Raw genomic sequence first — 17,023 nt, forward strand, 5'->3', positions numbered from 1 at the left:
AATAAATCAAAATAGACAAAGATGCTAAGGACTATATATTAGTAGCTTTGTAAAATGAACGATGGACAAATTGGAGAACAGAGTTGGGCATGTACCCACCAGAGGCAGGAACAGATAAAAAATAGTTCGATTAGAATTGGTTCAGACACCCAACGAAAGGACAGTTATATTCATATACCCTTAAGAATTGGGAACACAAGAAAATAGTTTAACTATAATTGGTGTGGGCCCACTTCCACAGGAAGGAACCCTCCAAAAATTGGCGTATGCCGCTATCTGCGGCGAGCACACGGTATTCTTTAGTAAAAGGCGAAAGAATAGTTCGCTTTGTGCTCACCGCGCGGCTGCGTGCTTTTTCTGTGCCATTTCATCAAGTTTTTATAGAGCGTTTGTCGACTTCTCATTTCTTATTTTGCGATGTGGGATTACGAAAATACACTGGCTTGAAAGGGATTCCGCGTCGGGTTTGGGCTTGAACGCTTTGGGCGGGTTGCACATCCCTTTAAAAGCCCAAGTCTAGCCCAACATGAATTAATTAATCATCGTGATCACTGTTATACTTCTTTTTTCAGTGCTACTCGTTCAGTTTCTCCTGCTCTACAGTATACTTTCTAAATGCTCTCTCATTTCAGCTTTGAACTCTCCATCTGCAATTTGTTTCCACCGCTTTTCAACTCTGCATTTGATGCGATTCTCTTCGATTCCTCTCCATGTTCGATATCGAATCGCAGAGATTTGAAACATGAAGCTGACACCGAGAGAAGTTGACAAGTTAGGACTCCACAACGCTGGTTTTCTTGCTCAGAAGCGTCTCGCTCGTGGCCTCACACTCAATTATACTGAAGCTGTAGCTCTTATTGCTACTCAGGTTGTTTTTTCTGTTCTTACTTTTTTTTATATCTTTTTCTTTTGAAGATTGTCTTTAATTTGAGCTTTCTTTGTAGATTTTGGAGTTTGTCCGCGATGGTAACAAGACTGTGGCTGAATTGATGGACCTTGGAAAACAATTACTAGGAAGGTGTTTTTAGTATATTTAAATTTTATTTTCAGTTTTGTTTTGGCTGAATTTTAATTGCTTGCTCGTGGTTTATAACAATGCTGTTCGCGTCTTCAATGGCAGGCGACAAGTTCTTCCAGCGGTTCCACATCTTTTGCATACTGTACAGGTATAACTTAGTTTGGTCAAGCACTTAGGCTAGCTATACCTACTTAGCCTACATTGAAGATTTCTTATCAACTCATCATTAGTTGTTGTATATGTTTAGCAAAAACTTTTATGAAGATAGCTAAGCAATTTGACTCAATGAATTATGGAATTGAAAGAGGTAAACAGATGGAAAGTTACTAGGGAAATTCTTGTATGTTTCCCTTTTTCTTTTGATCAATTGCCAATGAATCGATAGCACCTTGGGAAAAGTCCTCATTATTTACTAGTTTGAGTATCTCCTGCGATTTTCTTCTAAAGAAACATGGGGAACAACATTTAAGAATATTAGGAAAAAAAATGTTTACATTATTGAACACATGACTGGGCTTTTTTCAAGCTTATGAACTCATTATTAATGATTCTCATTACAAAATTATTGAATCCATTGCTTGATTGTAAACAGGTTGAGGGAACATTTCCTGATGGGACCAAATTAGTCACTGTTCACGATCCTATTGCTAGTGAAAATGGGAATTTGGAGCTAGCTTTACATGGTTCCTTTCTTCCAGGTAAATGTCTTAACTTGGGCTGCATTGTTTCGAGGTACTTTGTTAGGCAATGGAAATGGTAGATTCTAATGCCTAAGGATTCCCATAGGTACGTAAATAAAATAATTATTGATATCAGTGATCTTTTGACATGTTAGAACGTGATGAATTATTCACTCCCATGTACTCCTATCACCCTGACTATCTTATTTCTTCTACAGATTTGCATGTCTAAGCTTAATGAATTTATGCATAAAAAACCACCTTTGCTGTTTTGTGGTTGACAATTTTTACCCGAGCTTTCCACAAGGACTCATAGACTAATAAGTAAAATCAAACCTTACAACAGAATATCTGATGGGCACTGTGGAAAATGATAATTTTGCAGTTCCTTCACTTGACAAGTTTCCTGGAGTAGATGATGACGAAATTCCAGGTGTGATTATCTTTGGAGATGGAAATATTACACTCAATCCTGGAAGGAAAGCAGTGATTCTCAGAGTTGTTAACCGTGGAGACAGACCCATTCAGGTTCTCCAGTAACTTGTTATTTTAGACTTCCCTTCCTAGGACACCCTGCTTATTGTGCAAGCGTGCTACAATAGCCTGGTGTGCCCTTAACCACCTTTTCAGATTTAGCTTTTTTAATTGTTCATCGCTTTTTAGGTAGGAAGCCACTATCATTTCATTGAGACCAACCCTTCTTTGTATTTTGATCGAATGAAAGCATATGGCATGCGCCTGAACATACTAGCGGGAACAGCTACACGATTTGAGGTTGGACTTGGTAACTTTTCCTAATTATGGCATATTTTATGTTTTACTTTATATGTATAAATTTTTGCAATCAAGTGCAATTTATTCATCATGTTACAAGTCAGTCTAGCTTGAATGGCATGTTGTCCCTTAAGAAACACTTATTTTCTTTGTGTTAGATGTTGACATATGCATAAAAGAAGCTTGTGATGTTGGTTGCCTGAGATGGAATAAAATCTTGTGTCGTGAATAGGTCACCTTCTTGTTGACCCAACTAATTTTGAGATTAAGGTTTAGTTGTTATCGTTGCTGTTGCTGCTGCTGTCATGAAGAAGATGTCAACTTAAAAGGGAGATAATCAATTCAATGAATAGGAGAGCCCATAAACATCAATCTAAAATTCCAGAATTTGAACTCAAGAACTATTTTAAGTTTTGATAATTGTCTTTGTAGATAACTATTCCAGTGGGCCTGTGATATATATTAGCACAAAAAAGAATATTAACAAAGAAGCTAGAGTGTAAATTTGTTTTCCTTTGAATTTTATCATAGAATTTTATTTCCTACTTGATGTGTCTTAATCTAAAGGATATTACCTCCTCTTTCAATCAATCCACTCTATGCGTTTTATGTTGTGTCCTAAGACTTGTTTTACTTTTGCCAGCCAGGGGAAAGTAAAAGTGTTATCCTAGTAAGCATTGGAGGTGGAAAGGTGATCAGAGGTGGAAATGGCATTGTTGATGGTCCAGTTGATGATGCTAACTATGAAGCAGTAGCAAAAGCTATAACCGAGGGAGGTTTTGGGAATCAGGAAGAAACAAATGCTAGGTTGTGATTAGGCTACTCCACCAAATTGGTTGGAAATATATGAAGTTGTCTTACTTGAGAACTAATCTTTTGCAGTGAAGGCGTAACTGGAGAAGGTTCTACTTTCAGCACTATTGTTTCTCATGAGGCATATGCTAACATGTATGGCCCTACTACTGGTGACAAAATTAGGCTTGGGGATACCAATCTCTATGCAGAAATTGAAAGAGATTTTGCTAGTTATGGCGATGAATGTATTTTTGGAGGTGGGAAAGTGATAAGGGATGGAATGGGTCAGTCATGTGGGGATCAACCAGTTGACTATCTAGACACTGTTATCACAAATGCTGTGATCATTGACTATAGCGGAATCTACAAGGCAGATATTGGTATTAGAGGTGGAATTATTGCTGCCATTGGAAAAGCAGGAAATCCAGATACCATGAATGATGTTAATGATGATATGATCATTGGGGTAAGTTCCATTTCACAGTGCTTTCAAAATTGTAATGGCATGTCGATGGCTCATATTCACACGTGTGTCATCTTCTTCATCTTCTTTTATTTATTAGGCTAACACTGAGGTTATATTCACAATTAGGTTAACACTGAGGTTATTGCGGGCGAAGGAATGATTATAACTGCAGGGGCCATAGATTGTCACGTGCACTTCATATGCCCCCAACTGGCATATGAAGCAATATCAAGTGGTGAGATCAGAGCTGGAAGTACTTAAGCTTGAATCAGCATGCAAAAGACCCATCCTTACATATTAATCATTATATGAACAAAAGTAGCAACATATAATAATTTCTTATTTCTTATTTGTTACTTTTACTGTCCTTTTGAAGATTACATGCTTGTTATATGCAGTTCTCCAATCTATATTTTGTGAATTTCCCTAGTCATTTCTGGTGCTGTGGTAAAATTGTTAGGCTGACGAGGTCATTGCAACTGGAATTTTGGGTCCTGCAAAGGTCCTGTTTCTGAGATTATATCTGCATTTGCTATATACAAGATTATTTTCTTGCTTGCTATTCCAATTGTCTCTTTTCTTTATGGTTAATATTCTATTTCTCTCTTGTATGTACTGAGAGTAGAAATTAGAGGAGGTACATTGAAAAGGTAAAAGATACTTGGAAAAATACCCATGTTGCAGGTCTTTATTCCAAGAAGGAATCATTCTTGTAACTCATTTTATATACTTTTTTCCTTCTTTACTGCTTGATGATATCCACACTTGGACTTGTTTATGACATCTCAAACTCATTGGCTTATCACTTTTCATTCTGAGTAATCTCTGTGCAAGTTGTGTGGATCATATATAAAAGTAAAATTAAATAAATATCCTTGTGAAATGACTTAACAGATTTCTCTTACAAAATTGCATGATATATGCAGGCATCACTACACTTGTGGGAGGTGGAACAGGACCTGCTGATGGGACACGTGCAACTACCTGTACTCCTGCTCCATTCCAGATGAAATTGATGCTGCAATCTACTGATGACCTGCCTCTGAATTTTGGGTTCACTGGAAAAGTATGCTTAAATGTTTTTGTATTTGTTTTTTATTCATCTTTGCTATTGATATATACATGAATTTTCCAGGATATACCTTATCAATAATCTTACAAATTGCCTGGATGAATGAAGTTACCCTTCCTACTCGCATTTCATCTGCGTTCTCAATCATATTTTGTTTATTTTTAGGGTAATGGTTCCAAGCCTGCTGAGCTACGTGAAATAATCGAAGCTGGGGCAATGGGGTTAAAGCTACATGAGGACTGGGGAACTACTCCTGCTGCAATAGACAGTTGTTTGACTGTTGCAGAAGAATATGATATACAGGTATCTTTCTTGAAAAGAAAAAGGACTTGGAGTAGCACATTTAATGCTGAAATCTCAACTTTTGTTTGATTGTGGCAGGTCAATATCCACACGGACACCTTGAATGAATCAGGATTTGTAGAGCACACAATTGCTGCATTTAATGGAAGAACTATTCATACATATCACAGGTATAGTTGTTTCATTCTCAATTTTCCACTATGACCAACAGTTTGACTTTAATATCAAGTGTTACAGTTTTGTAAACTACATACATGAGGCTTTTATATCATGAGGCTTCATACATGAGGCTTTATAAAATGACAATCCAATGTTATTTCTTTTTGAAACTTTATATCATGAGGCTTCATGAAGGAATTTTTCAAGAAGACGAGGAATAAAATGGTTTAATAGCCAAGGCCCTGGTAGCTGTCCTATGTTTTGACTGCATTCTTGGTAGTGGTTGTCAATTTAACAGTTAGGCATTTTGGCTGTTTATATTTGTTCATACTCTCAATCCCTTTTTCGTGACTTTCCATTGCTATTAGATGGATTATTGTTGATCTTTTAGGTCTTTGGTGTGTTATGAGAATCATAATCATGTCCATTTTACTTTCTAATTAATTATATAATTCCGTCCCTCTTTGTTATTAACATTGGTACCTTATTGGCCAGTGAAGGTGCAGGTGGTGGTCATGCTCCTGATATTATCAAAGTATGTGGTGTGAAAAATGTCCTACCATCATCGACAAATCCTACCCGGCCATATACTCGCAATACTATTGATGAACATCTTGATATGCTGGTATTGTAAGATTCCAAAAGTGTTGGCACAAAATGCTTTATGGATATTTGTTCTCAATCTGTATTGGGCACGTGCAGATGGTCTGCCACCATCTTGATAAAGACATTCCAGAAGATGTAGCTTTTGCTGAATCAAGGATAAGGGCTGAAACAATTGCTGCAGAGGACATATTGCATGATATGGGTGCAATTAGCATTATATCTTCTGATTCACAGGCTATGGGTCGCATTGGAGAGGTTATCTGTTTCCTTCTGTTCATATTATTCTCGATCTTCTTCTATGTGCATTTTGATTCCCATAAGAATGTTTAAGACTCATAACAATCTTCCTTGTTGAAGACAGTCTGACTTGATTGTGCATGTGAAAAATATTATTTTCTCTGTCATTCTATGATCTCACTATGGTTACACTTGAAAAGATATTGAGCTTTAGCAATTCCTCAGATGCTTGTAAATTTGCAGATTCATTTATTACTTGCAATAATTCTTGAGAGCTGATGTCTAAATGAGTTGAATTATTTTCTTACCAGGTCATAAGCAGGACTTGGCAAACTGCTGACAAGATGAAATCACAAAGGGGAGCAATTGGCCCTGGTGGATCAGACAATGACAACTTCCGTATCAAACGATACATTGCAAAATACACTATAAACCCAGCAGTTGCAAATGGGTTTGCTGATTTAATTGGTTCAGTTGAGGTATGCTAGTTTGAGTCGTTATGTGCCACAGTTACATGGTGCACCAATCCTTCTCATAATGTTCTACTAATTCAAATTTTTCAAATTATAGCTTGGCTAAACCATACGAACTCTGTAATTGGCAATAAAATCAGTATGGACTCTCCCTTTCCATCTTTCAATGTCCCTGCAGGTAGGAAAGTTTGCTGATCTTGTTTTATGGAAGCCATCTTTCTTTGGGGCAAAACCTGAACTGGTGCTTAAAGGTGGTGTAATTGCATGGGCTGACATGGGTGATCCAAATGCAAGCATCCCCACACCTGAACCGGTAATACTTGAGACTATCATCGTAAATGCAAGTGTCTTATATGTTTGATTGTGTGGCTTGACCATGCATTGTTATTAACTTCTCGTGTTATGACCTTATGACTTTGGGAATTTTATTATCTTTTGTTGTTGGGTTTTTAATGTTATCTCTCTTATTGATTGAATTTGTGTGATTGCGGGTGATCACTTTAATTCCGAACTAGCTTATCCAAAAGCAAAGCTCCATAGAGGATCATAACCACTATTGGTATTTCACATTTTTCCACGAGACTAGGAAACCTATTTTAAATTGGCCTGAAAGGACAGAATCAACCTGAACTTTTGTTGATGATATGAGTTGCTGCAGGTGATTTCGAGGCCTATGTTTGGAGCATACGGCAAGGCTGGCAGTGCTAACTCCATTGCTTTTGTCAGCAAGGCATGATTTTCCAGCTCTCTCACACACACACACTCTCTCTATCATGCTTATGTGCACAAATATTAAAAGTTTTCGTTCCCCTTTTTTATTGTAAACAGGCTGCCGTAAATAATGGGATAAAGGCCATGTATAGACTGAACAAAATGGTGAAAGCCGTGGGCGATGTTAGGCGACTCACCAAACTCGACATGAAGCTAAATGATGCCCTTCCAAGTATCACGGTGGATCCAGAAACATACATAGTGACAGCAGATAATGAGGTTCTCACCTGCGCTGCTGCCACCACGGTTCCCCTTTCGCGGAATTACTTCCTCTTTTAGGTATCATTACGAACACCTTGACTAAAAATTACAATAAATGCCAAATGAATGAAATTCCATTTTTTCCATTATTGTGTTGTATCTTTCACTTATGATGTTAGTATAATGACATCCTTGCCCTGATAATGCATGCTATTCATCTTGGTATTATCAGTATTTCCGCTTACCCAAATAATGGAAAGTGGAACTTTGCATATATTTTTATCTTAATAGCTGGTACGAAGAGCATAAATTGTTGCAAGTTCTCTTTTTTTTTTTTTTTTTTTTTTTGTGAAAATTTAGAATCAATGATATCTTTTGCAATCCAATAGAATAGATATACTAGATATAGAATCTCAAACATAATTTAACTGCTTGTGAAACTTGCACTGTTTAATGATTCAACAGTCAATAATAGACATTTTTCTTTTGTTTAGTCATAAATTGTGAATTCAGGACAAGTCCCAAGATGTCATGTGGAACCATGTTACACAAACCAAACAAGTAGTACTATTATTTTAGTTATTAGATAAATGCATGACAATTAAATAATAGTCATGCTGATGATATACATAATCAACATCCAAATTGAAAATTGGATTTCCATTTTTCCATAATGGATACCTTAGATTCAAACATACATACTTATCCAGGAAAGAGAAAGCCTCCTTCTCTATTTTTATTTTGTTTTTTAGGTGGGGAAATGTATGACAGCTATTGAATACTCCTAACAATTTAAAAAAAAAATTATATTTCGATTTTTAGTGCATGAGGTCAGAGATTTGAATACCAATAACTCTCATCCTCTCTATACCAATAATAATAATAATAATAATAATAGTCATATTGATGATGATGTAGGTTTATTCAAGGCATTTATAACATGACAAATAAGCCTTAATTATTTAGTAATTTCATTAAATTGTAGATGCAAAATACTTCTCAAAAAAAAAAAAAAAAAAAAAAAAAAAAAAAAGAGATTCAGAGTATAAATACATTTGAATTTGTTGTGAGATTTTGATTGATACTATTGTTATTAGTTATTACAAATGCAGATTTTAAGCTAAAATTAAAAATAATTTTATAGGGCTATGAATGTACTTGTACATTGATTAAGATAGAATTTTTTTATTGGTTCAAAATCTATTAACAATATTGAAAGAACCCTACCTACTTTCTGCCATTAGTACAAGCAAAAAAATGGCCAATAACATTACTTTATATGTAAATATCGCTTTTAATTTAATCCATGTGAACCAGTCATCTCCTTATTTTTCTTCCCCAGGCTTGACTTTGAAAGTCTCCCAACTTTTTTGTGCTTATTCTATATTTGAATAGAGTAGTTATGGTCCCATGTATCTGGCTCAAGGGTTGGACTGCCTACTTTGGTCACTTCCTTTTTTTTTTCCATTTTTAAAAAAAATAGAAATGAGTCTTAAATTATGTTGAAAGTGACATACGGTCCCTCTACTTTCAAAAGATACCTTAACGTCGCTAACTTTTTAATTCAGTGCGAAGTGAAAGGACTAAAACATCCTTCCAAATATTAATACTGATAATTAAATTTATTATGTTTAATTAAAAAAAAAGATAATATTAATAATGGGTATTCAAATTGTACATACTTATAAAGTATTGCAGTCTTAGTAGTTTTGGCATTTAGCGAAGAAAATTACTCTTTTAGATAGAAAAATCTTGTTGGGACAGAATTAAAATTTCGGATTGTCAAGTTACTTTCTAAATAGAAAAATATGTTAATCTGAATATAATTTAGTAACTCATTTCCGTTACCCAAATTTAAATTTAAAAAGTAAAAATAAAATAACACACATTTCAAACGACATCTTGTGTTAATGTGCGAACGACGGAATGTGCTGCAAAGTTGATGAATAGCTTTGGTTCAGACTTCAGATTGTTAATATCTTATTTCGATTATTAACTCAACAAAGAATAGCTTAAATGAATCACTAACTGATGTTTCTGGAAAAAAAAAACAGAAATCGTACTATATAAGATTCGTATCACATTGTTAAGGTGTTAATCACCATGAATTATTGAGTCCAAAAGTCAATAAAGTATTATTTGGGATGAATTTATCCCACCAAACGTACAAAAAAAATCAACAAATTATATGCATATTATCATGAATTTGTATCATTGGCCTCACTAAAAATATTATTTTATTCCATTAAACTTTAATTTTTAAAAAATTACTAAATTAACATTATCTTGTTCCAATAAGTAATTTTAAAAATCACTAAAAATATGATTTTGAAGAAACACTATAAAGTTTATCTTTCATGCGCATATTATTTTACTATATTGAAAATCATGTCGTTTTTGCAAGTGTATATTTTAGTTTCGTCTATTAAATGCATACATTTTAGTTTTTAATTTCTTAGATAAATAACTATTTTAGTCCCTCATGTTTAGTTATAATTACTATTTCATCTCTCTTGTTTGGCAAACATCCTTATTATTATTATTATTATTATTATTATTATTATTATTATTATATATATATATTAGGTTTAGCCTCATTAAACTGTTTAGAGATTAAATACGTTGTAATATTGATTATTTGGTCATTCACGCTATTTAATGTATTTATCAAGTAAGATGATGAGATTATAATTATAATTAAATTTGAGGGACTAAATAGTTATTCTTTTTTTAGTGGCATTTTTATGTGCCTATGCCACTTAGGGTTTGTTTAACAAAATTAATTATTTTGATAGTTTTAATAGCGTATAGCTGTCAACTATTTAAATAGTTTTTCATAAAACGTCACATGAGTTAAATTTTTATAAAATATTACCTTAACATCTAAAAGTTACTTTAAATGCTATGTTATCGAATATTATAAAAAATTAACGTTTCGTCGAAACGCTAAAAGTTATTTAAAAAACTGTTAGCGGATAGCTTAAACTTTGGTAAAACTTGGTATGGGGAGGGTAGTGTTAATTATATAAAAATGGGAAATGAAGATTATAATATAATGAATAGGCCATGTGTGAATAAATATATATAAATAAATATTACTTTTGGATCCTAGTTTTAAATTAAACAAACATCAAACATCATAATATAATCAATACACCATGTGTGAATATATTAGGCGTTTAACTTCATACAGCTGGCTTGAGGAAGAGAATACTATTCTTGTCATTTGAAATCCAAATCAATCTAACCTTTCTATTATATATGTTCAAACAATAAAAATTTGATCATCCATATCAAAGTTGGTACTAATATTTGATAAACTAGTTCATTTCCAAGGGAATAATTTGATTTTCACTTTCTTACTAAGGGATATAAAATAGGCATACATAACTAAAAGACTCAGATTTATTAAAATTCATTATTTATTGAAATTAAGTGATTGTCTTTTTTTTTTTTTAGAAATTAGGTGATTGTTAAGAAATAAAGATGTAAAAGCTTATACCCACGTGTATATTTAGATGAGTAGTTCAATATTCTTCTCCCTCAAGTCCTTCACAGTAACCTGACTTGATGGAGCAAAATTTTATATTTTTTATTAAATAATTACAGAGGAAAAAGGGAAGCGAAACACAGTTATCATATTTTCTATATATTCATTTTAGTGGGAGAAAAAAAAATAAATGTGAATACATACAACATAGTTTGCTTTCATGTAAAGTGTATGCACGCACTGTTTATACATTACATAGGGGACAAGAACAAAGTATTTCTTTATAAGAAAAGTTTGTAGGGGACAAAAAATTAAATCCACATTTTTTTTGGGGTAGACAAAAGTTATATTAATGATTGCACTTTATAATAAAATCACATCCACTTTTGGGCACTACAAAATATGAACTCATGGTTGAGGATGAGATAGTTGCTGAGTCACTATAATGCATACTTTCATCATATTCAGCAATTTTCTTAGTTAACAAGTTAAGTGACTTCTAAAATTAAATTTTGGAGTTTAGCTCTAAATTCTATATTCCACTAATAAAAGTAGAATTAAATTATATTATTTTTTATGTGTATCGAGGAGATTAATCTTTTGCCCTAATTTTAATTATATAATTATTTTTTCAATAATTTTAATTATATAATTTTCATATCAATATTATAAGTGATTAGCTTTTATATTAATATAATTGGTGGTTAAGTCACGGGAATGGGACAAAAAAAAAAAAAAAAAAACTATTGTTTTGCTGTTTTTGTTTTCTTTGACCATGTCTTCCTCTTATTTGCAACTAATTTTTATATTAATATAATAAGCAACGAAGCCATGTCTTTCTTAAAAAAATAAATAAAACTAACTATTATCATTTCTTTTTTTTTTTTTTTAATCATTTGTCTATCTTGTTTCATATCCTCAGGAGTTTGTTCCCTTAATTTAAATTATTCGTTTGGCCCTGTATGCCATAAAAAATATTATTCGTAATAATATAAAGTTTTCTTTATATATGATAATAGAAAATAGTCATATAATTATAATCTATGAAATAATATTTTACTTCGTTCCACAACAATAAATTCATTTTTCTTTTATTTATTCCGGAATATAATCTATTTCTTTTTTTAAAAGACCATTTATTATTTTATTTTTCAATATATATGTATTTAATATTGTCATTAATATTAGGAGAAGGTATTTTAATAAAAAAATCAAATAAAAATATAGTTTAATTATATTAATCAGTGTTTCTTAAATACCTCCTTTTTAAGTTAAAATTTTTGTCCTGAAAACCATGTTTTGAAACAGCCTTATGAATTTCCGAATCAGTGGACGAGTTGACGCTGTCCGTTGAAGATTTTGTGCGAAAGCACTGTCAGTTTTATTTCCTCCTAACAGCCACAGCACTCTCTCTCTCTCTCTCGATTCTACTCTGGAATCATTCACAGCCTTTCCTGCATTCCACTTTCAGTGGCTCGTGCTTTTGACGCGCCACTACAAAGAGTGGTCTCTTCACCAGCCTACCACTCCTCCTCTTCACCAGCACTCTCTCTCTCTGAGTTGCAGCCGAGCTGAGCAGCCTTGTTTCCTCAACTTCATCTTTCCTTTTTTCTCCTCTCGAAAGACACAGAGATGTATACAGTGAAACAACTATCTCCTTTGAAGTCAAAGATCAATTCCCGGCGATCACCGGCGGTAGGAGTCGCCGGAAACAACGGTGTTAAGCTAACGACTCGAGTGCCGGTTTCACGCGTCAATTATGGTAGTTCAATCCGAGCAGCGATAAGTAGCGAAGACAAGACTGTAGAGTCTGCCAAGTCTAATAATAATGAAATAAGAGGGCGATCAGTGTTGTCTTCTTCTTTGGATGAGAAAAAAGGAAGAGGAATTGATGTAAGAGCTGTCATTACTATAAGGAAGAAAATGAAAGAAAAGATCAATGAAAAATTTGATGATCAATGGGAGTATTTTGTTAATGGCATTGGTCAAGGGATTTTAATTCAACTTATTAGTGAAGAAATTGATCCTGGTTAGTTAAATCTTCTTCTTCTTAATTCTTTTTTTTTTTTCATAGATTTAATTTTGATTTTGTGTTGAGTAACTAAGTGCTATTGCTTGCTTTGATCTTATAGTGACCAACTCAGGAAAGAGTGTGAAGTCTACTGTGAGAGGCTGGTTGCCAAAGCCATCAAACCATGCTCATATTATTGAATATGCAGCTGATTTCACAGTCCCGTATGATTTTGGTAATCCAGGAGCTGTTCTTATTACCAATCTTCATGGAAAAGAATTCTACTTGGTGGAGATTGTTATTCATGGCTTTGATGGAAGTCCTTTTTTCTTTTCTGCAAATACATGGATCCATTCCCAAAAAGATAACCCTGAAAGTAGAATTATCTTTAGAAATCAAGTAAGGGAACTATGTTTAATTTAATATTTACTTGTTCTGCTTGTTTCCTTTAATTGTTTTGTTTAATTCTGTTTACATAGTAGTTAATCACATTTTTTTCCATTATCTAAATTGTTCTATGTAATTGAATAGGCATATTTGCCATCACAAACACCTCCTGGCATTAAAGATCTCCGGCATGAAGACTTGCTTAGCATTCGTGGTAATGGAAAAGGCAAGAGAAAGCCTTATGATAGAATTTATGATTATGCTACTTATAATGATTTAGGTAATCCTGATAAGGATGAAGATCTTGCTAGGCCGGTTGTCGGTGGTAGTAAAGATTTGCCTTATCCTCGGCGTTGTAGAACTGGCAGGCCTCCAACCAAGACTGGTATAGAAGTCTTTAAAGAATTTGAATGTTTATAATCATGACATTTTGCTTGTACTAATTCCAATTTGGTATGTATTAATTTCTTTAGATCCACTTTCTGAAAGTAGGATTGAGAAGCCACGTCCAGTGTATGTTCCTCGAGATGAAACTTTCGAGGAAATCAAGCAGAGTACTTTCTCTGCTGGAAGATTGAAGGCTTTGCTACACAATCTCATTCCTTCTATTGCTGCTGCATTGTCAAGTTCAGATGTTCCCTTCACTTGCTTCTCTGATATTGATAAGCTATATAATGATGGTCTTCTCTTAAAAGCAGAAGAGCATAAATTAGTCCATCCTGCCGTGGGCAAGGTTATGAAACAGGTTCTCAGTGTTGGTGAAAGGCTATTGAAATATGAAATCCCAGCTATAATAAAACGTATGTATTCTTATCCTGACCTTTCTTTTTTTTTTTTTTTTTTTTTTCCTTCGTTCATAATTTTTCAACCAGATAGTTTCTGACTCTAAAGCTGCATTCGCTTATCCTTACTGACAATAAGTTCTATCTTTTATGATATATGTTCTCAGGGGATAGATTTGCTTGGTTGCGTGACAACGAGTTTGCACGCCAGGCTTTGGCTGGGGTCAATCCAGTGAACATTGAGCTTCTGAAGGTATTATTTGGCACTGTATTCTGTTCTTGATTTTTAAAGGTTGCACTTTTAGCCAATTTTATTTTGTGAATCCTTAGCTTGTGCTCTATTCCACAGGAATTTCCAATTCGCAGTAAACTAGACCCTTCTATATATGGTCCTCCCGAATCAGCACTGACAAAGGATTTAGTAGAGCATGAACTCAATGGAATGATTGTAGAAAAGGTACGTGATCTCTGCAGATTCTTACATATTACATCTACAGAACAGTATTACATCTCCTTCTTTGCCCCTTTTTCTTTTCCATTATTTGCTTTTCTGGTCAAAATGTTAAATCTGTTCCACATCCCATGTTGTTTCACACACTAATGTGTTGTAAATTGGTGATTGATTTAAAGTATTAGACCTTAATAATTTGCCTCACTTCTAAGTATTTGCTGATTTGCCTACATTTTTATAAAGCAAATTGGACTTGCAGTAAAATGGCAATCTTTCTTTTATTAAACAAAAGTACTTTTGCTTTGTATGACATCTGCTGGTTCCATTATCTCTAGATCCTTATATAATTGGATGATTCCTATGGGAAAAATTTATACATTAGAAAATGAACATGGATTAGCTCCTGATGAAGAATTGTACTTATCTAAGTCTGCGTTGATACTTGATACAGGCAATTGAGGAGAAGAGGCTATTTATACTTGATTACCATGACATATTTTTACCATTTATCGACAAGATGAACTCCTTACCAGGGAGAAAAGCTTATGCCTCAAGGACAATTCTTTTCTATAATCGATCTAGTATGCTGAGGCCTATAGCTATTGAGCTGTCACTTCCTCCAACACCTTCCTCACCCAGCAATAAACGTGTTTTCACTCATGGGCATGATGCTACAACACACTGGATTTGGAAACTAGCCAAAGCTCATGTCTGCTCCAATGATGCTGGGGTCCATCAGCTAGTAAATCACTGGTAAGGGGACGGTTTCAACCGGGCAATATTTTAAATGAATATTGCAATATTCACTACATTTCTGACATAATTTTTGGGCTTGATTTTCCTTAAAATTGGAAATGATGATGAAACTGATTAAATGGAGGAAACTTGCTGTCATATATTTCAATGCAAGCTTCATAAGAATTAATGTGGGTGCACTTATAATATGGGTAATTTTTGAATTCTCAGGTTAAGGACTCATGCTTGCATGGAGCCTTATATAATTGCAACTCACAGACAGCTTAGTGCAATGCACCCAATTTTCATGTTGCTTCATCCTCATATGCGGTATACACTAGAAATTAATGCACTCGCACGGCAAAGTTTAATAAATGGAGGAGGAGTAATTGAGGCTTCTTTTAGTCCGGGAAAGTATGCCATGGAGATTAGCTCTGCAGCATATAAGAGTATGTGGCGGTTTGACATGGAAGCATTGCCTGCAGACCTTATTCGCAGGTAAATTATGCATTTTTCAATGCCTTACAGCTCAATTACCACTTATATATGGCCTGCCTTAGATTTAATATCATTCTTGACCTTCTTGTATAACAAACGCTTGGTAAACCATGATGAATTTTCAGGGGCATGGCAGTGGAGGATCCTTCAATGCCTTGTGGTATCCGACTCGTGATCGAAGATTACCCTTATGCTTCAGATGGACTCCTCATCTGGTCAGCCATCAAAGAATGGGTAGAATCTTATGTCAATCACTTCTACTCTGAACATAAATCGGTGACATCCGACGTCGAGCTTCAGGTCTGGTGGGATGAGATCAGGAACAAAGGTCACTATGACAAGCGGAATGAACCGTGGTGGCCTGAACTCAACACTAAAGAAGACTTATCTGGAATACTAACTACAATGATCTGGATTGCATCTGGTCAACACGCAGCTATAAACTTCGGGCAGTATCCCTTTGGAGGGTATGTTCCTAATCGTCCTACCCTAATGAGAAAACTCATTCCTCAAGAGGACGACCCTGATTATGAGAAATTTATCCTAAACCCTCAACATACTTTCCTATCATCTTTGCCAACTCAACTTCAAGCCACCAAAGTGATGGCTGTCCAAGACACATTGTCAACTCACTCCCCAGATGAAGAGTACTTGGGTCAGGTGAATCAGCTACACAGCCATTGGATAAATGATCATGAAATACTCCAAATGTTCAACAAATTCTCTTCTCGGTTGGAGGAGATAGAGCAGATAATAAATAACAGAAATAAAGATCCCCGTCTTAAAAACAGAAATGGTGCTGGCATTCCCCCTTATGAATTGCTTCTTCCCACTTCAGGTCCAGGGGTAACAGGCCGTGGAATCCCCAACAGCATCTCTATCTGATGGGTTAAACTGGTTTGATGTTAGTATGTAGGTCTGGGCTAATACAAACTGGTTTGAAGTTGTTTTGTAATAGTTAGTATATTGTATCAACTGCTTGATGTTTTGTAATAGTATAGACGTAGAATCATAAATAGGGTAATCTAAACTGGGTGTGATTCATTCTTCTGGAAAAATTCAAACTATCTTCGTAGCTAATAATATCTGAATACTGAATTTTGATTGCATATCA

At 34.4% G+C, this 17,023-nt stretch overlaps 2 protein-coding genes and 1 non-coding gene across 3 annotated transcripts; 2 read left to right on the top strand and 1 right to left on the bottom strand.

The window, feature by feature from the left end:
• Nucleotides 1-230: 230 nt before the first annotated feature.
• Nucleotides 231-346, bottom strand: LOC119371541 (U5 spliceosomal RNA). The gene has a single exon (XR_005179177.1). It is a non-coding gene; the product is annotated as a U5 spliceosomal RNA (small nuclear RNA).
• Nucleotides 347-558: 212 nt separating this feature from the next.
• On the top strand, nt 559-7,759 carry URE (urease). Its single transcript, XM_012230248.4, has 18 exons — nt 559-868; nt 945-1,018; nt 1,121-1,166; nt 1,611-1,716; nt 2,084-2,226; nt 2,362-2,472; nt 3,116-3,279; nt 3,355-3,733; nt 3,860-3,968; nt 4,660-4,799; nt 4,971-5,108; nt 5,187-5,278; nt 5,763-5,892; nt 5,970-6,128; nt 6,422-6,589; nt 6,762-6,896; nt 7,242-7,313; nt 7,412-7,759. The coding sequence occupies exons 1-18, from the start codon at nt 743-745 to the stop codon at nt 7,631-7,633; spliced, it is 2,514 nt and encodes an 837-aa protein (XP_012085638.1). The 5' UTR covers nt 559-742; the 3' UTR covers nt 7,634-7,759.
• A 4,574-nt stretch (nt 7,760-12,333) lies between these two features.
• Nucleotides 12,334-17,018, top strand: LOX6 (PLAT/LH2 domain-containing lipoxygenase family protein). The gene is made up of 9 exons (XM_012230247.3): nt 12,334-13,074; nt 13,178-13,455; nt 13,588-13,828; nt 13,917-14,243; nt 14,393-14,478; nt 14,575-14,682; nt 15,128-15,429; nt 15,643-15,909; nt 16,035-17,018. Exons 1-9 carry the CDS (start codon nt 12,678-12,680, stop codon nt 16,792-16,794), a joined length of 2,766 nt encoding a protein of 921 aa, XP_012085637.1. The 5' UTR covers nt 12,334-12,677; the 3' UTR covers nt 16,795-17,018.
• The last annotated feature ends 5 nt before the right edge of the window (nt 17,019-17,023 follow it).

This window comes from Jatropha curcas, chromosome 3 (genome assembly GCF_041381405.1).
Source record: "Jatropha curcas cultivar XTBG-Jc1 chromosome 3, XTBG_Jcur_1.0, whole genome shotgun sequence".
NCBI classification, from domain to species: domain Eukaryota; kingdom Viridiplantae; phylum Streptophyta; class Magnoliopsida; order Malpighiales; family Euphorbiaceae; genus Jatropha; species Jatropha curcas.